The sequence below is a fragment of the Citrus clementina genome, unplaced genomic scaffold (assembly GCF_000493195.1).
Source record: "Citrus clementina cultivar Clemenules unplaced genomic scaffold, Citrus_clementina_v1.0 scaffold_8, whole genome shotgun sequence".
Lineage (NCBI taxonomy): Eukaryota > Viridiplantae > Streptophyta > Magnoliopsida > Sapindales > Rutaceae > Citrus > Citrus x clementina.
The window spans coordinates 18,064,942-18,092,759 of record NW_006262022.1 but is presented as its reverse complement, the minus strand read 5'-3'; the positions used below and the strand labels follow the sequence as shown (position 1 = coordinate 18,092,759).

At 32.2% G+C, this 27,818-nt stretch overlaps 2 protein-coding genes and 1 pseudogene across 4 annotated transcripts in view; 1 reads left to right on the top strand and 2 right to left on the bottom strand.

The window, feature by feature from the left end:
* The first annotated feature begins 951 nt into the window (after positions 1 to 951).
* LOC18035437 (ubiquitin carboxyl-terminal hydrolase 8) lies at positions 952 to 11,143 on the top strand. Of its 2 annotated transcripts, none has more exons than XM_024179455.1 (13): positions 952 to 1,216; positions 1,500 to 1,754; positions 3,543 to 3,678; positions 4,279 to 4,338; positions 4,416 to 4,511; positions 5,905 to 6,222; positions 6,355 to 6,495; positions 6,637 to 6,807; positions 7,675 to 7,932; positions 8,048 to 8,196; positions 8,627 to 9,181; positions 10,021 to 10,294; positions 10,605 to 11,143. In XM_024179455.1, exons 1-13 carry the CDS (start codon positions 1,104 to 1,106, stop codon positions 10,722 to 10,724), a joined length of 2,646 nt encoding a protein of 881 aa, XP_024035223.1. In that variant the 5' UTR covers positions 952 to 1,103; the 3' UTR covers positions 10,725 to 11,143. The 2 variants fall into 2 exon arrangements, with proteins under 2 accessions (XP_024035223.1, XP_006424062.1); XM_006423999.2 differs by having other exon boundaries at positions 3,537 to 3,678.
* A 3,552-nt stretch (positions 11,144 to 14,695) lies between these two features.
* Positions 14,696 to 15,510, bottom strand: LOC112096436 (annotated as a pseudogene).
* Positions 15,511 to 22,841: 7,331 nt separating this feature from the next.
* LOC18035037 (putative axial regulator YABBY 2) overlaps positions 22,842 to 27,818 on the bottom strand; it is a 6,125-nt gene continuing 1,148 nt past the window's right edge. Inside the window, exons 2-6 of one of the 2 annotated variants that reach the window (XM_006423997.2) lie at positions 26,645 to 26,764; positions 26,114 to 26,243; positions 24,981 to 25,029; positions 24,326 to 24,401; positions 22,842 to 23,235 (exon numbers count right to left, since the gene is read on the bottom strand). In XM_006423997.2, coding sequence (XP_006424060.2) covers positions 23,119 to 23,235; positions 24,326 to 24,401; positions 24,981 to 25,029; positions 26,114 to 26,243; positions 26,645 to 26,764 — 492 coding nt within the window. In that variant the 3' untranslated portion in view covers positions 22,842 to 23,118. The remainder of the gene's footprint in view (positions 23,236 to 24,325; positions 24,402 to 24,980; positions 25,030 to 26,113; positions 26,244 to 26,644; positions 26,765 to 27,818) is intronic. The other variant, XM_006423998.2, reaches the window with a different exon arrangement.

Below are 27,818 nucleotides of genomic sequence, written 5' to 3'. Positions count from 1 at the left end.
CAAAGCCATATCAATTTTGAACATAAATACTAAATTTAATAAATAAAAGGTTCATATTGTGCAGAACATATACTAACCTTAAGAAGCTGCCAATTGATGATTATATCTCTAGTTATATAATACTTGTTTGATGAAATTTATTAATTTGTTAAGAGTAATGAGGCTTGGTGATTTATTGAGAGTGTTAGATTTTTCCTAGATTTTCAAGAGTGGGATTTGTTTGTAAATTTGCTGAAAATGATAAGGACTACTTGGTTCAAAAAACTAATATTTGACTAGTTTAGGCATGACAATTTGTCGGATTAGGCTTGGGCTTGGGCACAACATAAATAAAGGGCCCGAGTCCTATAAAAAGCCCAAATTTTCACCCTTTGGTATGGGTCGGGCTTGAACTATATTTTTAATTTTTTAATATTTAAATAATTTAAATTTACCTCTCCTAATATATTAAAATTAAATATAAAATCACTCTAATCAATATTTCAACCATAAAATTATATAAATAACTAAACATAAACAAAAAAAACTATGTTTAATTCAAATAAAGACACAATTCAAATAAAAACACATTTTCTTTTATTATTAAGTAATCGAGCTAGGTCGGATAGGCTAAGGCTCGAATCCTAACTCGAATTTGATCAGACTTTTATTTTTAAACCCAAACACGGATTTTGATCCTTAAAATCAGGTTAAAACCTGAAAAATTTAGGCCGGATCAATCACACTTAAATTTCAATCGGACTTTTTTGCCATTCCTAGACTAGTTGTGACGGGAAAAAATTTAGAGGATCAAATTTAAAAAATTGAAAAGTTTTGTGGACATTTTGTAAATTGGCCGCATGTTCCTCTCAACTTGTCCAAAACTTTTATTTTTCCAAATTATTTTTTAAAAATAAATATAAATATAAATAGTGACATATTATTTATTTTCCCTCCTTAAATCCTCTTCACAGAAAAGCTCCGCTTGTTTCTCTCTGCAAATCCGCCACTGTCTCTCTCTCTCTCTCCCCCCTGTCTCTCTTGTCTCTCTCTTTTTCTCTCTCTTCACAATTCTGTGCAAACTTCATGATCTGCATTTCCTTTGTCCTTTGCACTCTTTAAAAATGGGCGCTCTCGCTGAAGATCACTCCGATTCAACTCACCGAGTCGACTCGGACAATAGTAGTAGTAATAATAATAACAATAATGACCAGCGTGTTTACCTTGTCCCTTACAGGTAGGTGCTCCTCTTTTCCCCTCAAATTCAATCCATTTATATCCATTATTCACAAATCTTAACCCAAATTAAACAAATCTACTGAACATTTTAATCATAACTTCAAAGGTCGCCTCCTTTTTTTTGTTTCATTCTGTCTTTGCTTAGCTTAGCTTAATGTGATTCGTTAATTAGTATCTATATTGCTGAAACTTTTGATCGAATTAATGATCAGATATAGAATGTCTGTCGTCTGGAGTGAGATGTGAATTGGGTTCTTTTTTTCTTTTTTGGTTTTTTACAGGTGGTGGAGAGATGCTCAAGAATCTACATCGAGTGATTCGGATAAGAAGAGAGGGGTTTTGTACACGGCAACGCAAGGAACATCTTACGGGGGCCCAATGAAGATCATTAACAACATATTCAACTCAGACCTTGTTTTCAATCTGAGGAGAGAAGAGGAGGTGTCTTTGCAGAACGGCGAAAATGGTGAAGTAGGTGTCTCGGGAAGAGACTATGCATTGGTCCCGGGAGAAATGTGGCTGCAGGCTCTCAAATGGTCAGTGTTTCAATTGTCATTTGGTAATGTTGGGATCTTTATTGTGAATACATGCCTATTTGTGTGCGTTCTTTGATGCTAATGTTTCTTAATGATCAATATTTTCAATGGTTTGTCTGGTGCTTGAAATTTTTCTGATTTGTTAAGGACTATATTTAACTGGAAATTTTACGTTTTTGAATTTGTGGTGATAGATATTTTGACTAGGTGCTGGTAATTTTTAATAAATTAAACAGCTCGTTTCAAAATTCCTATGGTGCTAGATTTTTTGTGATATTGGCAATGGTTGTTTAAAGTGCCTGAGACTTCTGGCTAGTAAATGGAAAGAAATTAAAGCAGAATATTAACCAGTGCATCTACTAGCAGAAAGTGTTTACTTTTTGGTGTGTGAGTTGTGCTTCATACTCATCCATTCTCTTTAGCATCCGAACATGTATTTCTGCATTTTCGATGTTTGCTGTTGCACCATTGTGGTTGATTCATGTGACACCACCAGTGTGTTAGGAAATGGATGCATGTAAATAGAAGAGTTTGATTATTGTGCCTTTTTGCCGACCATAGAATTGAACCCACGATTGCCAACCTCTGTGATTTCTGAGATGGATTAATTTTTCCTGATTTTGGTGATTGACAAATATTTGCCCACAAATTTTGTGCTTTTAGTAGTCCATTTGATTTGATTTCTTTTTAGCACTTCTAAAAAACGGGCGCACATCATATTTAGGGAGTCTTTAATAGTGAAATGATTATGGATGCAAATTACTAGTTCTTAGTATCATTTTTACTTGTGTTGAGAAATTAATTCTTAGAATGTAAATATGTGATATTATATTTAATAACTGAGCTCATCCATGCAGTTTAATCTATAATATGCTTTAAGCAAATAAAGCTAATTATTTCATCTCTGAGTTGGCATTCTGTGCATGATACATAAATAAATTTTCTCACTGAAGGAATTTATTGATTGCATTTGAAGTTTTGTTTGTTCTAAGTGAATTTTCTTTAGCGGTCATTTGATGGAGGCTTACATCCTGAGTAATCTAGTAGACTTTTAAGTCAAATCCAATCTAGAGGGACCTAGATAGTCTTCTCAGTTCAGAAATCTTCACCAGACGCTACAAGTTGTAGCTACTGTGGAATCTGAGAATGCTGCCAAATCTATATCAATTATTTACTTCCCCCCTCATGGCTATCACATTTTTCTGGTATCAATACACTGTTGAGCAAATAGTAAACCTTCTGAAATGTGGGAAGTCTATCTGAGTTGTCTGCATTTTATTTTGTTTATCACAATTTGTTGCTTAACATTTCCTAATGACCCATAAAGATTTATAAAAGAACAGAGATAATTTTTCACTAGCTCTTGAAAATTTTTAACGAGATATGGCATTAGATGTGTGAACCATAGAAGCAATATTCTATTGGTCCTTATAGAAGATCTACAGTGGATAATTTATTTTCCATTCATGGGGTTGGCAGGTGGATGGGTTGGGGGTGAGGAAAGGTACTGAGGATAGGTGGAGAAGCAGGGTATTGGGGTCAGGTGGGGATGGAGCCTTTCACTTTTTTATCATTTCCCGCTCATGATATTTTTAGCTTATGATTAAATTTGTAGAATGCAAATCTATTGATTCTATTGCGAGAATTAAAGCTTAATGAAACGTTGTTTTCAGAGTTGTGTGGTAGTAATTTATGAATCAATTTGATATATTTTTATACTAATGTTATCATTTTTTTGGTAAGCTACAAAAGGAAGTTGTTTAATAACTGTATTTCATTTAGGCACAGTGATACTAAAGTTGCAGCAAAGAATAGAAAAAGCTTCTTGGCTTCTGAAGATGATATGGCGGATGTCTATCCTCTGCAACTTAGGCTTTCTGTTATGAGGGAAACAAACTCGTTGGGAGTAAAAATAAGCAAAAAGGTCAGTTCCATTTACTAACTCACTCTTTTTGGTCTGCTGCAGCTGTAAGAACACTGTGTCTGCTGCAGATATTATTTAGACTGCAGTACTGCAATTACAAAGCGGACTTGTTATCACAATGTGAATTTGGATGCTGCAACACTTTTGTTTCCCCCTTTATTTTTACTCTTTTCAAGATATGGTCTTCATCTCACTTCCATCAATTTTTAGTTGAGTGTCAAAAATAGCTGTAGACAGTAGGGAGGCCATAAGAAATTGCCCTAAGTTGAGTGCATAGTGCCTTATGGATGACATTTTATTGTGAGACAACTCTATGTGTGGAACTTAATTTATGATAAGTGGCATGGGCTAACTCTAGAGTTTTCATAAATTTCTGAGTAGTTAACATGAAACCATGAGAGCAATTCATAGGTTTTTTTCAGTCTAATAATGCCATTAGTATGTTACCGATTTCAAACGCCATTAGTATGTTACTGATTTCAAGTATTCTTGTCTTGTTTTAGTGGTGCAATTTTGTTTTCGATATAGTTTCTGGTTCTTAGAGATTTTTGGTTTTCATTTCTTGACATTCTTTTTAACTTTTTTATTCTTTTTTTCCAGGACAATGCAGTTGAGCTCTTCAAACGAGCCTGCAAGATCTTCAGCATTGAGTCTGAGCTGGTAATTTAGTATTCATTCTTAAAAGTGATGAGTTTTTTTGGCTGAAGGGGATGGTTTTCTAACTTCTGCTTTTACAGTTACACATATGGGACTTTTCTGGACAGACGACCCTGTATTTTTTGAATGACAAAAATAAGTTCTCAAAAGATTGTCTGCGGCTGTCGGATCATGAAGTAAGTTGTAGATGTCTTTGATAAGATGTTGGGTCACAGTTTCATGATTTTATTTTATTGTTTTAAGTCTCTCGTCAAGGCCTAAGGCCTTGGATTGAAACTCTTTAAAACCTGATAAATTACATAATATGTGAAGCATTAGTTTATTCTTATAGCTTGATCAAAGTAAATAAAAGTCACCATAACAAATAGTTGTATTTATCAATATCTAACTTATATATTAACCAGGGACTCTTATTAGGTCTTTATTTGCACTTTGAGATATTCAACCTTATCTTTTAGCATTAGTAGTTGGACCTATTAAGCCAGTTGCCATGAACCTGCTCATTGTTTTCAGCTCTTGAGTTGGACCCTCTAGTGAGATGTTTTGGCCATAACTTGGTCGGAATCAAGAATAGCTCTGAACAACTTGCTTAATTGCCAGGTTATATATGTTTCTTGATAAATTGCCTGCTGGTTGCAGAGTTCCTAAGGAAATACTGCAACGGTTGTTGTGATATCCCTGATCTTTAATGTGGCAAGTCAAAAGCTCCCTTTGACCAGGACAGAGTCACTTCTTGTCTTAAGCATGATCAAATCTACATTCACAGTACTTAAAAACTATATAATAGTTTTTCATTTTAAATCTGTTGATGCTGCCCAAGTCTGAGCTCATGCAAAGGTGGACATATATAGCTTGAGGAAAATAACTATGGCTTCTTTTCAAAAATAAAAAATAAAAAATGAAATAAAGAAAGAAACTATGGCTTCTAAATATTTATTGGAGTTAATAAGTACAAAAAGTGCTAGGTTTTAGTTATTTCTTGATTTGTTTACAGGTTTGATATTGTGAAACAAAATTTTGGAATTTTTCATGGTAACCAATACTGCCTAGCTGATATTGAGGCATAATTGTAATAGTTAGGTTGTTTGCAAATAATTGGATTCAAGTTCTTTGGGAGATTGTCATTCAGTTCTTTATAATTTCACCTATTGTTGAAAAGCCCTCATGGGTTTCCAAAATAGTCAATGCCCCTGCTGTTTGTCAAAACCACCCTGTAATTTGTCAACCACCCCCAGTTAGGGTTATTTTCAAATAGTTCAGGAGTAGTTTTGAGAATTACTGGATCCAATGTGGTTAACAATTGGCCAAACAGTAAGGGGTTTCTGGTAATTACAGTAAGTTCTCTTTTTCGGATGGGAAAGTACTATGAGCTGTGCCATATACAGTTGATAATATTAGGTGAATGGTAGCTCTTTGGTTAATACAACATTCATTTAGTTCTTTACAGTATTTTTACGGTTAATGAATATTTGTTTAAATTCGAACTGAAATTTGCAGCCCTTTTTTGTGAGTAATATGTCAGTTCAATGCATGGCCACTAATACTTTAGTGGTTTTGGCTTGTTTTCAGATTCTTTTGGAGTTGCAAATTTATGGGTTGTCAGATTCCTTGAAATGCAGAGAAGGGAGAAAAGATGAAATGGCAGTACAACATTCTAATGGCTCACTTACAAATGGTAGCTTTGGCATTGTTCGCAATAGTTCTATAACCTTCTCCGGAAGATCTGGTGAAGCTGGTTGTTTAGGCCTGACGGGATTGCAAAATCTTGGAAATACTTGTTTCATGAATAGCGCCCTTCAGTGCTTAGTACACACACCAAAGCTTGTTGATTACTTTCTTGGAGATTATTTTAGAGAAATAAACCATGACAATCCATTGGGCATGGATGTATGTTAAATGTATTTCTAATTCTCTTGAATTCAAGTCTGACTCATCATAAATACATTTTCAAGTGATTTTTCCTCTCAGATGCTCCCTTTGATCTTTACCCGCAAATAAATTTGCACCTTTTTTCACCAGGGTGAGATTGCTTTAGCCTTTGGGGACCTATTAAGGAAACTTTGGGCTCCTGGAGCAGCTCCAGTGTCACCAAGAACTTTTAAGTCTAAGCTTGCTCGTTTTGCTCCTCAGTTTAGTGGATTCAATCAGCATGATTCTCAAGTCAGTGAAATTCTCCTATCAGAAATTGAACTTTGGTTCCTTCCCTCTGTCTCTTTGTGAGGGTTTGCAGAACTCTTTATATATATATATATATATATATATATATATATATTTCTGAATTTGATGAATCTTTCATCACAGGAACTCCTTGCATTTTTGTTGGACGGGCTTCATGAAGATCTCAATCGTGTAAAATGTAAGCCTTATGCAGAAGCCAAGGATGGAGATGGTCGATCTGATGAAGACATTGCTGATGAATATTGGCAGAACCATCTAGCACGCAACGACTCTATCATTGTTGACCTGTGCCAAGTGAGTATATTTCTGAGGGTTCCTATTAATTTCCGTCTAAATTTGCTCCATTTGAATCACTATTAAATTTAGTTTGAATGCAACACCTATTGTGAAAAAAACTTGCATGATTTTTAATGGTTAATTTTGTGAATAAAACTCGGATGATCTCGGTGGTTAATGAGCATAGATTTGTGAAATTCATCTATAATGTGGCTATGGAAACGGAATTGATGTGCGACCTTGGTGAGAAAAACTAATGGCTATTCTGATATATGGACCCAAAAGAGAAGTTTAGATCAGCAGTTATACTTGCAGATCTAATCTGTGGTTGACACTCTGCATTATTCAGCGTTGCGGCCAAGAAAATGGCTTGATATCAATGTGGAATGGGGGCTTAAAGCACACACCATAGTTGAATAAAATGAGGAGAATAAACTGTTAACTCAGAATTTTCTTGTTATAAATCTGCCTTAAAATCCAAAAATTACTTGTATACAAACCTGGCACCTAAGCACACAGATAAAGATAACTTTGTAAACCTTCCAGATGCACATAATTTGATTACTGAGTTCATCGACTGTTCAGCACCTATCTGCTTCCACGTTTAGATTAAAATTAGTAACCCTATCCCATATACAGCACATTGTTAAGACTAATACTAAAAAATTACTCAATTTTTATACCAAGCACCAATGATGTGGAGATATACCTGCCTTATAGAAATCAAGTCTGAAATGAGTGAGATAAGTTGTAGAATGAGAAATTTTACTGGCCTATCCCATTTTTGGGCCATCCATGAACCTGAGTCTAATCTGATTCCTTCATTAGACTCACTGACCTAGAGCCTCATGTCATATGCATTTATTTGTTTTATTTTTATTGCAGGGTCAATATAAATCAACATTAGTCTGTCCTGTTTGCAAGAAAGTTTCTGTTACTTTTGATCCATTTATGTACCTATCACTACCGCTGCCATCAACAACAGTGCGGATGATGACTTTAACAGTTGTGAATACTGATGGAACTGCTAAGCCTTCTCCATTTACCATTACTGTCCCGAAGTATGGAAAGTTTGAAGATCTTATCCGGGCTCTAAGCATCGCATGTGCTTTAGGGGTTAATGAGACCTTACTTGTTGCTGAGGTATATTTCAGTTATTTCAATATCTTAGTTTGAAGAGAGGCTCATACTGCATGCATTGAGTATGTTTATACGCTTAGATGTTATGTTTTGAACTCTAAAGCTCGAGTTTCTACAGATATACAACCACCAGATTATACGCTATCTAGAAGAGCCTGCTGATAGTATATCCTTAATAAGAGATGATGACCAACTGGTTGCTTATAGGTTGAGGAAAGAGAATGACAAAGATCCTTTGGTTGTATTTATGCACCAGCAGTTGGAGGAGTAAGTTTATTTATTTTGTCAGTTAATCAAATATTAACTAAGTTGAGATTTCCTCCTGCCAATTTGTTTTGCAAATTAACTGCAGTCTGTTTGTAAGTGCATGTATGAGTTGATAGTTTCCTATCAAGTTAATACTTTTACGTTCACGATTATTAAGTTGTCTTAGCACAACTTTTACTAATTGCTTCTATTGACACCAGCAAAATCTTGAAACTTTAACTAATTGTTTAGAATTTTGGAAGAGGTTGATATGCCTCCTCATTTCTAGACTAATGCTTCTTGTTATACTTTTATATTCCTTGTATTAAATCGCACCCTTCTTTCATTCTGATGTACCATCAAAACTGTAAATCATCTACGGAAAGAGTTCTATCGATATTTTTCTTTTTAATTTTTGTGTACTGCTCTCTAATTCTTAGTAAGCTGTCAGGCAGTACATCCATGGGAAACTGACTTCGTGTCCGAATGCATTGGGAATACCTCTTGTGGCTAAGGTTTCTTATTTGGCTCATGGATTAGACATCCGCAATCTGTATCTGGAATTGCTTAAACCATTCTGTATACCTGCCAAAGATACCTTCAATAATAATGTTACCGCTGGGAGCACTGCAATTGAAGAAGTTACACGGATAGTGGATAACGTCCCTGTTACAGGAGGTGTTGCAACCCCATCCAGTGTGAAAGAGGTTGAACCACCCTCAGATGCTGAACTGCAGTTTTACTTAACAGACGAGAAGGGGATTGTTAAGAACTCAAAGATAGTAATGAATGAGCCAATAGCAATGACAGGAGTTCCAGAGGAGGTGCATGTGCTTGTATGCTGGTCAGGAAAACTGATTGAACAGTATGACACTCGTCTTCTTAGCTCTTTTCCCGAGATATTCAAGTCTGGCTTTCTTCCAAAGAGACCTCAGGAGTCTGTTTCTCTGTACAAGTGCCTTGAAGCGTTCTTGACAGAGGAGCCCCTTGGACCAGAAGACATGTGGTCAGTGTCTATATCATTTTTCTTCTAATTCTAACTTCAGGACTATTTTGCACTATATATAGCTACATTTACATTAACATTTAGAATCTAAGACTATTCCTGGTTTAGTTGATATGTTATATTCTTGCAACATTCCATGGAGTTCTGCTGCTTGTTTTAATATAGAACTAGGTGAGTGAATTAATTCCTGCTGTTGATATGACATGATAACAGTGGGCTCCATTTCAAAAAAGATAAATGCTTTTTAAGGTGATTCAGAGCTACAATTTACTGCTGCATTTACTCTCTTTTTTTTTTAAATCCCTATTACTTTTTTTTCTTTTTCCTTTTTCACCCTAAACACCAATCTGCACACACCCTGGGTGAGATGATTTATCTCAGGCTCTTGGATTTTTCCAGCTTCTTTATTGCATTGACCCGACCCCATTTTCCTAGCTTCTTAACTTTCTGAGCTTTTGACTATCAATGGTGCCACTATTATTTGCAGTTGGGGAAAGCAAGATTATATATTCCTTTCTGTTAGTAATTATTAGGAGTGCTTTTTTGCTATATCTAATTTCACTTAAATGAGAACTGTTGTTCATGGATAATATTTTCCATATGTCCCAATCTATTTGTCTGTCAACCCTCAATTGTCTTTTATATATTCTTTTAAAAAGCATGGGATTAAAAATTAAAACGGACTGACAAATTCATGTTGTATAATATGTACAATTTTTGGCTTCATGGTGTATCTAAAGTTTTTTAACATCATCAAAGTTTCTCTGATGTCCTTGTAGTGAAATCTGGCCTTTTCTCATGGCCTTTCTAATGTGTGGAATTGTCTCTGTAATTTTAAGGTACTGTCCTGGCTGCAAAAAGCACTGCCAAGCCAGTAAAAAGTTAGACCTTTGGAGACTGCCGGAGATTCTGGTTATTCATTTAAAGAGGTTCTCGTACAGCCGGTTCTCGAAGAACAAGCTAGAGACATATGTTGACTTTCCTGTTGATAATCTTGATTTGTCAACTCATGTTGCTCACTTGAATGACAAGTTATCTAATCGTTACATGCTTTATGCTGTTAGCAATCACTACGGAAGCATGGGAGGTGGTCATTACACTGCATTTGTTCATGTAAGTGGTTTATTTTTTTCTTCTTTCTTTTAAGATAAATTCTTCTATTAAAAAAATATGCTACCGTGCATTTCTTTTTTAAAAAATATGCACACATGCGGATACAAGCTGATGCATGGTATACATACTTATTCTGGATCAATATATACATAAAAGTTCATATGAATAACATGTGTACGCATGTATATGTTTGATTTACTCAATGTGAATTGAAGGTTTTTTTTTTTTCTCTCTTGATTAAAGATGAATGATTGTCTGGCACATGGTGCTCAGTGTGAGTTCCTTAATTTTATTCCTTTTCCTGCTGTAGCATGGGGGTGGTCAGTGGTACGATTTTGATGATAGCCATGTCTATCCCATCAGCCAGGACAAGATAAAGACTTCAGCTGCTTATGTTCTTTTCTACAGAAGAGTTGTAGAAGTATCATAACAAAATAGAGTTAGTTATTGTCGGAAACCATATTTGAAGAATCGAAGCTAGATATAATTGGTCTGCGGATTCACATTTTTCCACATTAGTTCTCAGAGTAGCATTCTTTTTCCCTCTATTTTTCAGTTTGATTTGATTGCATTCGTTGCGGATGATGATAGGGAGATTCTCAAACTTAGAATAGGTGATGAATTGGACTGTATCATAGTGACAACAGAAGAAGTGAGGCACACCAAAGAGGATTTTTTTTTTTCCATTTTTGTAACCCCTGTAATCATCTCTGTTAGAAGATGTTAGAGCTTCTTGTAATTCTAGAGCCTTATGTCGGAGAGCGTTTGCCTTCAACTGCTGTGAAATTTCATTCTTGCTTTTAATTATATTACTGATCAGTGTAACAGAATCAATTCTATGTGAAATTCCATGAGCTATATAATTTCTGTATTTCTTTCTTGAAATATTCGGAATTTAAAAGAATTTATAAGCCTTGGCACAGTGATGAGTTTGTGCCCTCCATGGAAACCTGGAACATTTCTCCTCCTGCAACTAAAGGTACTCGGGGTAGATATTTCTTCAAATATTAATGGGAGCAGATTTTTGAGTTGGATTTGGTAGACTTTTAGATGGGAATTATATGTATTATATATTTAGATTTTTAACAGACCTTAGATTATAATATATGTAGATTGGTAGTACGAGGAATCTCGGTGAATTTCATGCAAGTTTTAGATGTTAAATCCATAAATAATTATCCCAGGACTCAGCTACATTAATCTGTTAAACAGACTTGCATTTTATTTCATTGGCTATGAGCATAAAGAGCCTTAAATTCTGCATATGATAGTGCTCATTTTGTCTGGGATAGAGTTTGTGACATGCCTTGTCAATGTGATAAGAAAATAAGGTTGTTTTGGGTTGACCTAAGATTAGACGCTATTGTCAATCAAGTTGAATCTGAGTCGCCCATTGATTTTATTTGTGTTGAGATCAGATTTAAAGTTTCCACTACGCTGATTTATGACATGATCAAATATTTGAGTTTCTTTTTTATAAAAAAAATATTTGATTAATCATTGCACGTTAAAATTTCTATGTTTAGATAAAAATTGATTAGAGTTCCATTAGGTAATATATACTATAAATACTTTTTCAAAAGGATCTGGTTATATTTGAACCACTTTAAGGCAGAGCACGTTTTCATAACCACACGATCAAAGATATAACATGTTTAAGACTATTTATTATTTTACATATGTGGTTGTGATTTGCGCTCTATCTTGGAGCAACTCTAAGGTAGCCATTGTTTTTTTTAAAATATATTTAAAAAATGTTAAACGAGTGAATTTTTTACGAATATTTCAAAAACATGTTAATTGAATAACTTGAATTACTTCGCGTACTCATTTCCATGTCCAAAATATGCAACAATTAATCTAGGTGGGCACAATGGGGACCAAGGTGAAGCTGAATATATGTATATATACAGAGCTTAATTAATCAGAAAAAAAATGAGTATGGGCAGACATGTTTTGACTCCCCAACATTTTCAATTTTACCACAAAGTTGAAAGTGAGTCAAGACCACTGACCCATTTTTTTGTTTTCGAAAATGAACAATAATTAAGCAGGATAAGATAGAAGAAATCTTGTCAACTTGATCATGTTGCTGAAGTTGTTTAGTCTTGTGGACCACTAAACCTGTAGTTCCATTTTAGTGTAAGATGTGACTTGTCCATCTTCATTGTTGTTCTAGCTAGCTAACTAATACTCTAGTACATTTAAAGGACCACCATTTACTTGGTTCAAATTTGCTCATTTTTCTGTGGTTGTAGCACTTCTTCTTCAATTTGATCTTAATTTTGATGCAACACTTGATTGCATTGGTTTCCGTAATGTCGGTTGCTAATCTCATAGCTAATACTAATTAATTATCTACATTAATTAAGATGACACTACGATACACAAAGTAACATTTAAGCAATATTTGATTTAGAGTGATTTAGTCATTGCTGAACTTCTAAACTACTCATGATTGTTAGTTATGTTTTATGTGTACAAATTAAAAGAAGGTTTAGATAACGGCTTTAGTAAAAAAACTTAACCTCTTTGCTAAGACAATTCCAAAAGTTTTATTTTTCATTTTATTTTTGCTTGGAGAGAAATTAAACAAATAAAAAGCAGGTCATATTTATATTATTGTGAAAGTGGGGGCAACCTCGTTCATTTTCTGAATTAGAGCTGGGCAAAATCGAGTTTAGGTCGGGGTCGGATCAACCCGATTGGGTTTTAAGTTGGTCGAGTTGGATAAAAATTCATCCAAACTCAACCTGAACCTATAATTCAGATCAGATCAGGTTAAAAAATTGAGTTAAAATTTAACAATATATAATTACATTTTATTAACAATTACCAAATACCAATTAACATTTCACTTTCACATATAATATATATATATATCATAACTATCAAGTATCAAAGGCTCAAAGCTTCCAAAACTCAAAGTTAACGGCCAAAATTCAGGTTGCCACTTGCCAGGTTCGAATGGAGCTTGAATAGGATCGGGTGATGGTGGAGGATTGGAGGCGTGGAGATGGCGCAGCAAATCCGGTACTTGGTAGCAGCAGATTGGTAGATCGGGTCATGATCCTTACGGAACAACTTCAATTGGCGTCAACTCTCAGCTGTTGCTACGTCTAGTGGTCTGTTGCAGCTTGCTCCGTGAACTTTGTTTGTGTGTTTGTGTTTCATTTGTTTGAGGGAGGCCGTGGGTGTGGACCATGTGGCTGTTGAAAGTGGGTTGCGAGCGAGGGAGGCTATGGGTGGGTGTGGAGCCAGTCGGCAGTGGGTTGCTCACTGCTGCATGACTGGCTGCTTGTGTTGTGTGCTATTGTAATGGTTTGTGTGTGTGGATCGTGTGGTGTGTGTGTGAGTGTTTAGGATAAGGAGTTTAACTGTTTAGTTGTTTAGCAATTTAGGTTTCGGTTTTTCATTTTTAATTTTGGAATTTTTGATTTTTTTTAAATTTGTGTCAACCCAATCGGGTCTTCACGATCCGATCAGATTTAATTAACAACCCGATCCGATCCAAACCCGATATTTTTGGATCGAAACGGGTCGGATATTTTGCAATGCCTATTTTGAAGAGCATAGGGGCACATGTTAGGGATGACATTAAGTCAATAGACTGGAAGTAATATGAATGTGCATGTGAAAAGGAATCATATGCCAGAAGAAGAACAATGAAGAAATTAACACTAGAAATTTGTAAATAATGTGAAAGATATGCATAAAGTATAGATTACACTTGTTTCTTTAGCAAGCTTTTAATTGCAAAATTTACTGGTAAATTAAAAAAAAAAACTTTAAGCTGGAGTTCCAATTATAAATGGTAGAAGGACATGCATTTAAGTAGGTGATGTTTCTGACTTTCACTATTGAGCTTCTTAATTTATTTTCAATTAGTCATTATTAATAATATATTGCTAAATTTAAAACTGTAGAAATAATAATAATAACAACAATAACACAGTTTTACTGATTTTTTTATTATAAGTGGTAAATATGGGAAATATTTAACAGTTAAATATCATTGTCTCTTTAAAAAAGAATGGAAGTGAAATTCTCATCACAATTTGTTTAAACACACCCTACTTAATAAAAAATAAAAAATAAAAAATCAACATTAGGTAGCATTTTCCCTCTAAATTAATACAAAATTAGAAACTTGAGTGGTTCAGAGTATTGTCAAAATCTTTTAATTCTAAATTGAACTTTGGATAAAAGTTGAGTAGTAAATTGATAAAAAACTAAAAACTTGGGTGGTTCAAAGTTATTGTCAAATTTTTTTAATTCTAAATTGAACATTCGATAAAAAGTTAAGCGGTAAATTGATAATTTTTCTTATAACTATGAAAAAGAATGTAATTGAAATATGTTTTCCCTGTACTCTTTCTTGAAAAAGGCATAGATTAGAGATTAGACAGTGATTCTTAGGGGGTATTCCTCTTTAGAAAAGGCCATTGCCATTCCTTCTCTTTCATTCTAAATCATTTAATGACAATGTTTTAAACCAATGATCTAAGAAGAGAATCCAAGGGTATCTTAAAGTAGTGGTGAAATTGTTGTTAAGCAACCATAAATATAGTTAAATTAAAAAATAGAACTGCGCTTTGCGCGGCTTTGAAAAAAAAATTAGTATTATCATTTTTTTCTTATTTTATTTTTAATTATTTATTCTATTCGATTAAGAGGCAAGACTTCCAAAAAAAATGAAAAAATAAAGCTAAAACCAAAAAGACTTTTTTTATTATTTAAAATTGCATTAGCTAAATTAACACCACAGAAATAGAAGTGCCATAAATGCACCTTGTCTAACCCAAAACCTTGAAAACCTGAGGCTGATATATCACCACGAGGCCACCTGGAGAAGGAGCAGAAAATGCATCACAGTAACCTCTCAGTATGTTCCCTTCTTCGGCAGTGAACCCGAGAGAGGTGAGCATTGCAGACCAGCAATTACGAGTAATGATATCAATAGCGCGGCAACAATCAGGGCCAATATCAGCCTAACTATTAAGGAAGAATATAACGATCTCATTTGAGCATGATTTCAGCTCCATTAACGCGTTCCAGCACTTAGTTAGGCCTCCGCTAGCTTCAAGTCTTGTTGCAAGATCGTAGCCTGGTTTTATATTGTTGTTGAGACAATCATTCATGCTGGTTGCATTTGCAATATTTGCCATAATCAGGCAAGTGAGGGCCAAAATGAAAAACACATGGTTTAGAGCCATTGCTATTTTTTGTTCTTTTATGTTGTGTTTATGTTTACATGGAATATCATATTTTTTTGTTGCTATTTACAAATTAAGGTGAGGCAGAGGAGAAGAGTGATTAAAAATGTTTATAAATTATTGCTTAATTTATGATCAAGAAAGTTTCAATTAGAGAAGATAATGAGTCTTTTGAGGAACTATTATATATTGATTGTGTAATAACAGTCAAATTAATTATGAGAAGATGAAAAGTCAAATTTAAAAAAAAAATTTCTTCATTTATTAGATAATAGAGAATGTACAAAAATGAGAAATAGTGATGCCACATCACCTCTTGTAGTCCCAACTTTATATAAATATCTGAAAGAAATTTTATTTATTTATTAGATAATAGAGAATGTACAAATATGAGAAATGGTGATGCCACATCACCTATTGTAGTCCCAACTTATATGAATACAAAGATAAGAAATGGTGATGCCACATCACCTCTTGTAGTCCCAACTTTATATAAATATATAGATTAAGGTAAGAATGCTTCATCATTGAAAATAAAAATAAGAAGATCTTCCCTTTTACATGGTCAATTTAAAATGAAAATCTCATGCAAGTTTTATCAGTAGTATTCTTCAATTGTGTTGGTCGAGATACAACTACAATGAGAAATTCAACAGGAAAGTTTGAAGCACTAATAAAAAAATAAGTAAACCCTAATAGTGTCTATACAACGAGACACTTGGTTTCTTCCATCAGATGAATTTCACATCAATCTTATCAAATATATGTACTTTACAAATCATCACGTAATCCCAATGATTTTACTTTTCGTTTCTAAACAAGACCAATAGTCATCATCAGCAACATTAATGTGACTTGTGCAGACAAAACTTATCATTTTAAATGCTTATGTAAGAGTAATTTATTGGGTTATTTTTATAAATAGTAATGTTAGAGAGACAAACTCGACATTAGAGTATTGGATAAATGTATGTAAACATCACAAGATTCAATTATTTTAATTATTTTGTACATAATCATATTTGCTAATTAATTTTTTGGAATTACCTTCTTTTCAAAGTAAAATATGGAACTAAACTAACTAAATATACATGTTTTGGGTATTTAAATAGCTAACATATTGGCTCTCTTTTATATAATTATTTTTTTTTTAAGATGGAAGGGTGGATAGAATTCAAACTAATTTTTTAGTCTTTATTTCTCTTAGGATCTCAACTCAGGTTCTTTTAATATTCAAATAGCTAATATTAGCTCTTTTTGTATAATTTATTCTTTTTTAAGAGAAGGGTAGACATAAAACCTATATAACATGACTTGTCTTTGTTCAGATCTTCCCTTGCCTTTCTTCAAAGCAATAAATTGTTCGGTAACTATTTTTTTTTTCCTTGGCATGATTTCTTCCGCAAGTTTTGACTTCCTATATTTTACCACGGACTTGTTTCAAATTATTTCGTTGTTAATTCACCACTCTATTTATTTATGATGCGCAAAGAGAGAGAATGATTATCAAAACAGAAGGCTCTCATTATAATAATAAAGTGAGGATCAAATTAAAATACAGTGAAAAACGGACTCTAATTAATGCAATACACCTGTGATTAGTAGGACCATATATATATGTTAAGTAGCTTTTTGTGAAGGGCATTTGACCCCCCCTTATAAATTAAAAGGACCACATTTAGTTAGTATTTTTGCTTGAATATATAGTTGATAGAGGCAGCCAGCTATAATAAACTAGATATGGCGGAAATCTCACTATAGTTTCATTTTCATATCAGTCTCTAATTACTCAATGCATAAGCTTCAGTCATAATCAACATTATATGTGTCCATTTCTTGCTTTGACGACTAGTCTATTGTAGGTTTGTTACTGGCTAGCGGTAGTCCTCAGGGCTGATTCCTGAAAGCAAATTAGTGTAAATCCAACTTAATATCACAGATATATAGTCAGATATGGTTCTAATTTGGCAATTTGTCTGGAGACAGGACCAAATTAGACGAGATATATTGATTGTATTCCTGCTGACGTGCCTCCAGTAAAATTATTGCCGGATGTATAGTATTAATTAATTATTAAAAAACGACACATAAATATCCCAACTTAATAAGTTTAGTATTACTTTAATAACAATGTAAGCTAAATGGGAACAAAATGGATGTATCCTTCACTAATTCCTTCATGAACTGCTTAACTTTTTTCTCGAAAACTGCAAGTGATTAAGAAGCAAATGGGAAAGTTTTTAAGTTTTGTTGTCTATAAAGGGGAATGTAATAATATACAATACATTGTTGGTAACTTTGGATAGATCAATGATTATTACATCGGTATTAGTTGATTAATGGTTCAAGACGTTTCGAATTCAAATCCACTCATGAAATATTACGTCTATTGGGAATGAGTTTTAGACTTTTAAGGTGGGTTTAACATATTATATTGCATTACATTGTATTGCATTAACAATATTACACTATGGTACCTTACGTTAAGGTATTTTGTATAAAGTTGTAATGCAATATTATGCTTGGTCTAGTATGGACTATATTATATAAAATAATATTTATTTTATATTAATATAAAAATTAAATTAATATTATTTAACTTTATTAATATTTAGGGTTTTATTATTAATTTTTTAAATTAATTACTATCAATAATAAAGTAGTATAATATTATTAATAAATTATATTATAGTTTTATAATAAAAATTTAATTCTAAATATTAGTTATTATAATATCGTATAATTTAATACTATATTGTACAAAATATAATATTTATAATTATATAATATAATTTGTAGTATATTATTATAAATTTATTTTTATCTATTAACGTCGAATATAGTTGTTTAGTTTAAGTTTACTTTTTAAATTTAATATTCTAGTAAATAATAAATATTTAAACAAAATTAACACACTTTTTACATATTTAAAAAAAAATAAAATGATTTATGTAATGAAAGTAAAATAATGCATTATCATTTACTTGTTAAATATTTAAGTTTGCTAATATTTTAAATTATTATTTAAATTAAATTTTTATTTAAATACAAATATAAATTAATATTTAGTATATATTATAATTTATTGAATAATAAAAGTTAAATGATTATATTTACAATATGAATAGTATTTTAAAACAATTCAGCTTAAACATTACTTCTCCATAGATTTATTTCACGCACCTTTCATTACATTAGTCACATTTTTTATGTAGTGGAATACAACTAGACATTGTAGGTGAACTTGAGTTAGCATAAAAACGGTGTTTAAATGTAGTGTAATGTAAGCTGCCAAATACACCTTTAGTTTATTTTCTTGAAATAGCAAAGAAAATTCTCTAAAGTACCTTTATTTAGTAGCTAGAAGATGTCTAAAATAATAAAGTTTAAGTCACATTCCATATAATTAACAGTTAAACAAAATTCATCTACTATTTACTTTTTTTTATAAGAAAGTAAAACTTTCATTAATTCAACGAAGTGAACACTTGTAAAAATTCAGGAGGAAATTTCTCCACCCAAACAACAAATTAAGATTTTTCAATAGCTAAAGAGTGGGCACACTCATTACATGTTCTAGGGACATATTGTGCTTTAAAGACTTTGAAATTCTTCTTTAAACCTTGAATTTTTGCAATGACCCAGTATATTGTTGATTCTACTATTTTGTTGCTCATTTTTTACCATATTTTACCTACTTATATAACTTTCAATAAATATAATTTAGAAAAACCCTAACAATAACGAAAATTTCCAAGGAAATTTGGACACAATATTGAAGATGAAAGAAATTAGTAAAGGAAGAAATGATATGTTTGATTCGAATATCACCTTTTTCCAAAAACTTTAAAGAAAAAGGAAAAGAAAAGTGAAGCTCTAACATATATAATTAAGAATTTGACCAAGAAGACAAAAAAATTGGAAAGCAAAAAGATGCAAGAGTAAGTGGGGCAAATGCAAATGAAGTGGGGATATGGAGAGCTAGCATGCATTGATGTTCGCAACGAGAAAAGGTTATGTCATTACTGACTAACTGAGCAAAGCTTGTCTGCTATTGCTGTTGCTGCAGCCAAGGGGAGGGGGGGGAGGGGAGAGGAGTGGGGAGAGAGAGAGAGAGCCTTGCCGCTAACGCTAAAGCATATGGCTACCTCACTGTCTTTGTAAATTATATGTGACATGACACTCCCATCAAAGTAACATGTCACCTCGATCTTTTGTGACAAGACACCAAATACACAACAATCCGCTTACTTCCAAAACACCCACTACATGATTGGACATTACAGATTCTGTACTCTTATTAGCCTCTCTCCCAGCTGACAACAAATTCCACTTCACTGTTCATTATCTTTTACTTTGGAATATTTTGCTAACCTCTTTAGGTTGCGAGCACATGATTTTTCATTCTCGCTATAAACAGCAAAGCTTTTATAAAATGATATTATTAATACTACAAAAATAATTTTTTTAATAAAGCTATTAATTTATTAATAAACGAATAGTTTTAATTAATTAATTAATTAATATTTATTATTAACTTAGAAAGATATTTTTTTATTTTAAAAAGAATTTTGTTGGCATATATATATATATATATATATAGAAATCGTAATAGAATAACTTAATTGGGAATCTTTAATTATAAAATATCTTTCTTTCTTTATTCAATTTGTATATCACTATTGTAGAAGTTTTTGATAATGAGAAATATAAATAAAAAAGTATTCACAAAAAAATCTACATTAACACACACACACAAACATGCACAAGCACACCAAACGTACTGCATACTCACACAAAATTAAGGATGATGTTGAGTTCAATTTAGGAACAAAGAAAAAATAAGGAACTTTAGGTGCATATTTTGCATAAAGTATAATTCATATAATTAAAGTTGTGAAAAAAAAAACCTCTTTAATGTTATGAATTTTATATTTTATTCACTACTAATTTTGTGTATTTGATTAATTCGTTGGACTCTAAAGGGTTTGAAAAAATAATTTATCTTATGCATTTAGTAAAATTATTGATTTAACACATATTTTATTATTTAATCAAGATTATTAATTTATCGAAATTTCTTTGTATCCAGTCAAAAGAAGTTACTGAACGCATTGCTGTAACGAATCTTGTTTCAGACTGAAAATTTTATTAACCAAAGCATACATAAAAAGATTTGAAGTTCAAATGAATGAATGTATTCATGCATGTTGGAGAAATATGACAACCATCAACTTGTTGAAGAAACAGGCAAAGGAAAATGTTAAAACAGACTAAAACCTAGCTGGCAGGACGAAACAATGGTTTAATTGATTTTTTTTTTTTTTTCCAATTAAGAAAGTAAAAATCGAACATGTCGTCGTTTATGACACTGTGCCACTAAGAAGATATCACAGCACGAACAACATTATTGTTTACGTTCTACAGTGCCAGCACAACACAAACAGTAAACTTATCATCGCTAGGGTTGTATCAGCACGTCAGCGTGACTGAAGCATTATCATTCATTGCCATATCGACAGGTCTTGGTATAAATAGTACCACGTTCAAAAAAAATAATGCTTTAAAATTCTGAAATATGCAATGAGTTTTTTTTTTTTTTCTTTTTGGGGGGGGGGGGGACTTTCTCTTTGAGGATGAAATATGCAGTGAGTTAAGTGAACTATTAACGAATAAACTAATTGGGATCTTTTTGCTTGTTTCTTGAGCTGGGTCATATGTCTAGCCGTCGGACAAACACAGTAAAGATAACTAGTTATTTGAATAATTTTGCTTGGCCATTTAAAGAGTTTCAATGTTGTTTGTGTATTATTTCAAGGAAGTGCCCTCCTTAAAATGAAAAGGGCACAAAATCAGGAGAAACTTTAGGATTTTCAGGTCTAAGGCTGCTAAAATTTGAAGAAAAAGAAAAAGAAAGACACAATAATAATATATAATAAGTAAGGAAGGATTTGTGTAGTCAGTGATCTGTGAAGAATATTTGAATGATTACACAGGCCAACCTATGCATTATAAAAGTTGTTTTGTGCATCCCAATGCAATGTATGGTGTATCAAAGTTATTTATTGTCTGCATGATTTTTATGTCTTGTATCAAATATTTGTTATCTGTTTTTAAAAAATTTAAACACATATGTTGTAGTCCCATCATCTAACTAATCTTATTATTGACGTTAAACAGATTATTTTACATTGGTTAAGAATAATTTTTAGATAAAAATAATGATGGAATTGAGACGATTCTCATATCATAAACAAGTTTATTTTAGAATGATTTAACTTCACGTGTTTTTATATAGTATCAAAGACAAACTCATATATGAGCGAGATTAATTCACGTCATCTTTTTCATGCCACGTGGTGCTGTAAGGGAGTTGATTAAAAAAAATTAAAATTATTTTTATTTTAATAATTCATTTATCATCAATTGTCTTAAAAGCCTATTTTCTTCTCTAAAACGTTAGGATTTGTTATTTGTGTATTAAATATTTTCGCTTATCTTTCCCTTCATTGTTAATTTCCATATCAAATTAAACAATTAATGATGAAATTCAAAGTAATTTCAAGATTTTAAATACTAGCGAACTAATGAGTTCAATCTACATCATAGGATAAATAACAGGATATTTAGAAAATCTTAACCAATGACTAAGTATCATTATTAATAGATAAACTAGTAAACCATTAAAAGTTGTAAATAAGCAATTATTGAATTTAAACATTATTACTGAAATTTAAAATTTTAATCTTTTATAATAAAAAAATTAAATTGTAATGCTATATAATTTAATCCCCCTTGTGTTGTATTTCTCGCACGGCCACTGGTGACAAGGATTATAGAAAAGAGTATCAGAATAATTATGTCGTTGTTTTCAAATCACTCCATGTTATTTGTGCTTGGATTTCTTTTTTCTTTTTCCCAAGAGCCTGCACGTGATGGAGCTTTTTAGAGCTTAATACTACTATTGTTTTGCTTAAAGATCTTCTTGACTTTCTCTTTTTACCTCCTCTTTTTAAGGGTTTATGCTTTTTTTTTACTTTAAAAAAAAAATTGAAAATAGCAATGGCATATAACAAAAATCCACTCTCAAAATGGAGGGGGTGTGAATCCCTCTAAAGTGGAGCACCAAATCGTGGAAAATTCATATTGGCTAAGTGGTCCTCTCTACATCTACCGTATAAAACGTGGCTATCTAATTTATGTAACTGTGATCAAAACAAATGCACATTGTTCAGTGGAATGTTATTCACTAAAGCTGTAACATAAAATGACAAAAGTCGAACACTTATGAATGCAATAATCACTAGAATAGAAAACCGCTTCTCGAATAGTTAAGACAGAGAACCACATACACTCATTACAACACATAATAATTAAGTTGACAATTTTTCAAGAGGCCATCCCCCAATTTGGTTATTGGGAGACTTAATCAACCTCTCATTCAGTTCTTCAATAATTGTACGGAACCGCATATATATATATATATAGACAATGGATAGATATCTCTATATATGACTTGTGCTTCTGCATGCTTCTACACTATTTATATGACTTCTGCTTCGAGCTGCATGCATCTACTCACATCATATACTTATTATATAGATGTTTTTAGTAGAATCCATTGGACTTTTGAGTGCCCTCTGCGTAGGCTGCAGCCTTGTCTAGTTTTGCTTGCTTGTTGCCATCCAGCTTTAATCCAAAGTGAATGTGAGGAAAATGTGCCCACTGCATAACAAATTTGACTTAATTAAACACAAACAAAGATTCAGTCAAAGAAACATGATTGAAAGAGAGCCAGTCTATTTTCAACACAAAATCCAAGACTTAATGCAATTTTATTCCAGATGCATACTTCTTCACATTAACTTTCATATTTACATGTCAGATTCTAAATCAGACTATGGGTATGTAAATCTCACACTCATTACTCATTAATTAATCAATGTCTCCTGTCATAATAAAACCAGCCACAAAACTGTAACCCCTTTCAAGTATTCACGCTAGTTAAGTTCCTGACTCCAAAAACACAGGAAAAATTATTTACACAGAGAGTTTTTGCTTGAAATTTCAAGCTTAGATGTTTTTAATAATGAAAATATAGGAATGGAGAAATTCGATATAATTCTTCAATATTAGTTTCTTGTTCTTTTTCTGGTCAAGAGACAGATACAAGAATTGGAAGTATACATGTAAAGTATACTTACTTCCAATTAACAAATTAAAAGGAAAAAAAAAATGACAATGTCAAGTTTAAAAGATCAAGATTGATTTTCCCTTGGAAAAAAAAAAATCAAGGTGCTACATGAAGATTAAGCACCCAGCTAAGAGAGCCGTTGAGGGGAAAGAATGAAGATATATATATATATATATAGATAGATAGAAAGCATAATTAATTGATCCTAAACTGGGGTATATGTAACGTTCCTAACACCTCATCTCTCACTGGTTATAGCTTTGGTGATCCATAAGTCTGTACTTTTTTAAAATAATAAGAGTTTTCGGTCTTGGGTTTACAATAATGAGTTAGAATTCTCTGAGTTTAACCACCAATCACAAGATTATATTTTTTAATATTTTGCTCATATTAAGAAAGAATTCCCATCCTTACAACGATCCATCCATTCTATTAAATCTAGTTGTATGACTTCAACATTGATGCTGATAACATAAAGGAGATATGATTACTTATAAACTATAATTGTAAATAACTCTAGAAAGAAAAACTCGACCAACAAACCATATAAAACGTGTAAAGATCAGATAAGGCAGTGGATAGTTATTGATTATTTGCAACATTAAATTAACACAAGCTTACATTTTTTGCTGCTGTGCTGAAAGCTTCTCTGTGGCTGATGTCAGGGTTACTAGCCTTAATCCTTTGGATTTCCTCCCTGCAAAGTAATAAGAAACAACTATTAAAATCTACCATGGGAACTATCCATTATAAGGACGATAAACCACTGTGGTGAAGAAATTAAAGTTCCCCTTTATGCAAAAATGGGGGAAGACTTTTTTTCAAATATTTGAAAGCAGATTCAACTTGTTTGTGACATGGATCCAGATCACAACATAATAAAATTATCTACTCAGGATCCTAATAATTTCTTATATATATCTAATGTAGTATATAATGTTTCAAAGTAAAAGATTAAGATAATCCTACTACATTTTATGTTTAATGTTTTCAAAACACTTTTAATCACGCCACAAAAATTTATATAGATGAGATGAACACGCCACGTTATTTGCCTGTAGAACTGTCCAAAAACATTTTGATGCATACACTTATTTTAATTTGACCCAATATGTAATAGAGTTATAAAAAAAAAAGGGAACACATGGCAAGATTTAATTGAACAGTCTAAGTTATTCATTAATTAGCCTGTTGCAAAAAAATAAATAAATAAATAAGGGGGAAAAAGAGTAAGGAGCAAAGCAATATATATATAACATTAAGATTTGAAGCTTACTTGATAAACCTATTGTATGCAGAAGGAACTCGCTGTCTCTTCTCTGGGGCTACATCATTCATCACGCAGTTCAGAATCTCAAGTGAGCTTACTTATAATAGAAGACCAAATACTGCAAATGCAATATTTTGATGACCTATAGCTAGGCCTAGAATTTTGGAAAACAAATGAAGTAAATTTGAAGTGGAGACTTAACCTTCATAATGACCATATGCTATTTTTATAGCATCAACTAAATAACATAAGAGTCAGTAATATTTCTTCTGTCAAAAACCTAGCGGTCCATGATTTGCTTTAATTTGCGGTTCCTTATCGGATTCCACATACCACAGTATTATTTGTACGAATGATGAGCCACATCAAGCCCAAAAACCCAAATTATCAAAAGGGAAGCCTAGTGTTTTTTATGTTGACAGCCATGTTTAGTCTTTGTGCTATTCTGCATTCTTCAGAGTGTACAAAGACGTCATGCCATGTCCATTAGAAAAATATGTTAAAAAATAATTAGCTGAAAAAGACAAATATTAAAGAAACTAAAAGTTAACAAAATACAGATAAAAATAATAGTACACCAGTCGTATTGACGGGCCTGGTGTACAATTATTTTTGTTAGCGTTCTATCTAATTTTTCTGTCTAAATATCATTTCTCGTTCTAAAATTATGACTTTACATTTACATGCTCTGGGGTAATTAATAATGTGGTTTAATTAATATCTTGTGTTTATGATGTTTGATGGCACTGTCAATATAGTTAATAATGAGTACTCAAATTTGTAATGTAAAGTCACCATCTCAAATGGGACCATGCATATATGAACGGAGAGAAAAATCAAATGCTCATCTAACAAATATTGGAGATTTGAGTTCTGGAAATGATTCAGCTTTTGCTTATTTATTTACTTTTGCCAGAGTTGCCATGCCTTTCATAAATTAAGCCTATGTTTGTTGGTTACGCATTTAAACTTTTTGTTCCACGTACTGCACTTTGCTAATAGTGCTACAAACTATAAGATCAAATAATACGCATGCACATAAAAATATCCATAAATTAACTTTACCATGTGAGTATAGGCCTAGCTATTAATTTAAGAAATTAATGGAGATAATTAAAGATCAGAGATCGATTACTAACGACGAATAGGAGGCATTCGAGGAGTTTCATGCTCTGCAATCTCAAATGCTGAAGAAAACTTATTGCATTTTGAAGATGATCCACAATCCTTAGTAATGGAATCTTCTAGGTTTATGTGTTGTTTCTGCAACTTCATTCCAGCAGACAAGTAAATAAATAAATAAATAAAGAAAAACGGGAAAAAATGTTTTAATGTTTTAAGCATTTCTGTAATTTAATTGGCCTAAGGACCCCAACAAGGAAAAGTTGAATATATATATATATATATATATATATAATTGTTTGTTATTATTTTGTGAAAAATCTAGCATATGTTATCTCTTGCAATGAAAATTATAAAAAGGAAATCTGATCAATCACTGAAAAAAATGCATTCCTCCTGTCTTAATAAATCTTTCTTTATTGCTCGTTTAAAAAGAAAGAAAGAAAGAAAGAATTTTCATTATTATTTCTCTTTATTCTTGTATACATGTACAATATAGAATTCAGTTAGCCAGGCATAATAAGAATGTTAATTAATTAAATATATACCTGAGGGTCTTGAAGAGGAACTGCTTGAAGTGCAGATACCATGTTTACATTTAGCAAATTGGCACAATGCCCACATCTTACAGTCACAATGTTGAACAAACTTGAGCAAGGAACACTCACCTGCCATATATGTATCATGCATTTTATAAATTAATCGAACATATAAATGAAGCAAAAATGGTTTATTCAGAAGATGAATTACTTTTGTCCCTAGATCTGGCTTAATATATTCTCAAAACAATGAGATCCATTAGAAGTAACCTTATCAACTCAGTAAATTTAACAAAATACACACACACCAGGAATTGAACTTGAAAATAGAAAAGGGTTATTAATTATGTTGCGTTAACATATCAACTCAACAAATTTACCCAAAAAAAAAAAAGACAAGAACATTTGTTGCCATATATGTATCATGCATGCATAGATCTCTCTAGGCTCTAGCTTGCTCTCCTCGATATATTTGTTATTTATGATAATTTTTGGGCTAGCTCTTTTGGGTAATTACAATTATGTATAAGGATCGATATTTCACCATTTATATATATATATATTTGAATTAATTAAATTCTCTTATGACTTTTGTGACTGACACTGCAAGGAAGATGATAAAAGCAAGGAAAAAAAAAAATAAACCCAGAGAGAGATGAAAGGGACGTGACTGGAACAGAAACCATAAAGACCATAACCAGAGAAGACTGATTCACTGACCCTTTAATTTGTACAGTGTTCAAGATCGATCACCATTTTTAATAAAAAAAAAAATAAAGAAAATCATTGATTTTTCAAAAGGATTGTTGTTTAGCAAATGCTATGATGAAAGCAGATTTTAAAAAGCAAAAAGCAATTACCACAATTTGCTTATAAAGAAAGTAACACAATCCTTGATGTACTTAAAAGATAGCCAAATCGATGCAAGAATTAAAGAGAAGGAAAAGAAAACAACTTGATGATCATGATCATTTTGGTGCTTCCAGTGGCTCACAGTGTCTATATTTGCAGCAACAGAAGCATCCACCGTCAAAAAATCATGAGCACAAGCTGCAGCTAGCTAGCTAGCTGTGACCTAAAAGATGATTCAATTGCTTCTGCAAAACTAAGAAAAAGTAAAAAGAAGCTTTACCTCACCTAAACATTGACTTCTGCAAGAACCCTAACATCTATCTATTGACTT

Excerpts from the sequence above, each read along its gene's own strand:
- LOC18035437 (XM_006423999.2), top strand. The coding sequence starts at position 1,104 with ATGGGCGCTCTCGCTGAAGATCACTCCGATTCAACTCACCGAGTCGAC. Across the intron at positions 3,679-4,278 it reads GAGTAAAAATAAGCAAAAAG|GACAATGCAGTTGAGCTCTT; the intron begins GTCAGTTCCATT and ends CTTTTTTTCCAG. Across the intron at positions 8,197-8,626 it reads ATGCACCAGCAGTTGGAGGA|GCAGTACATCCATGGGAAAC; the intron begins GTAAGTTTATTT and ends GTAAGCTGTCAG.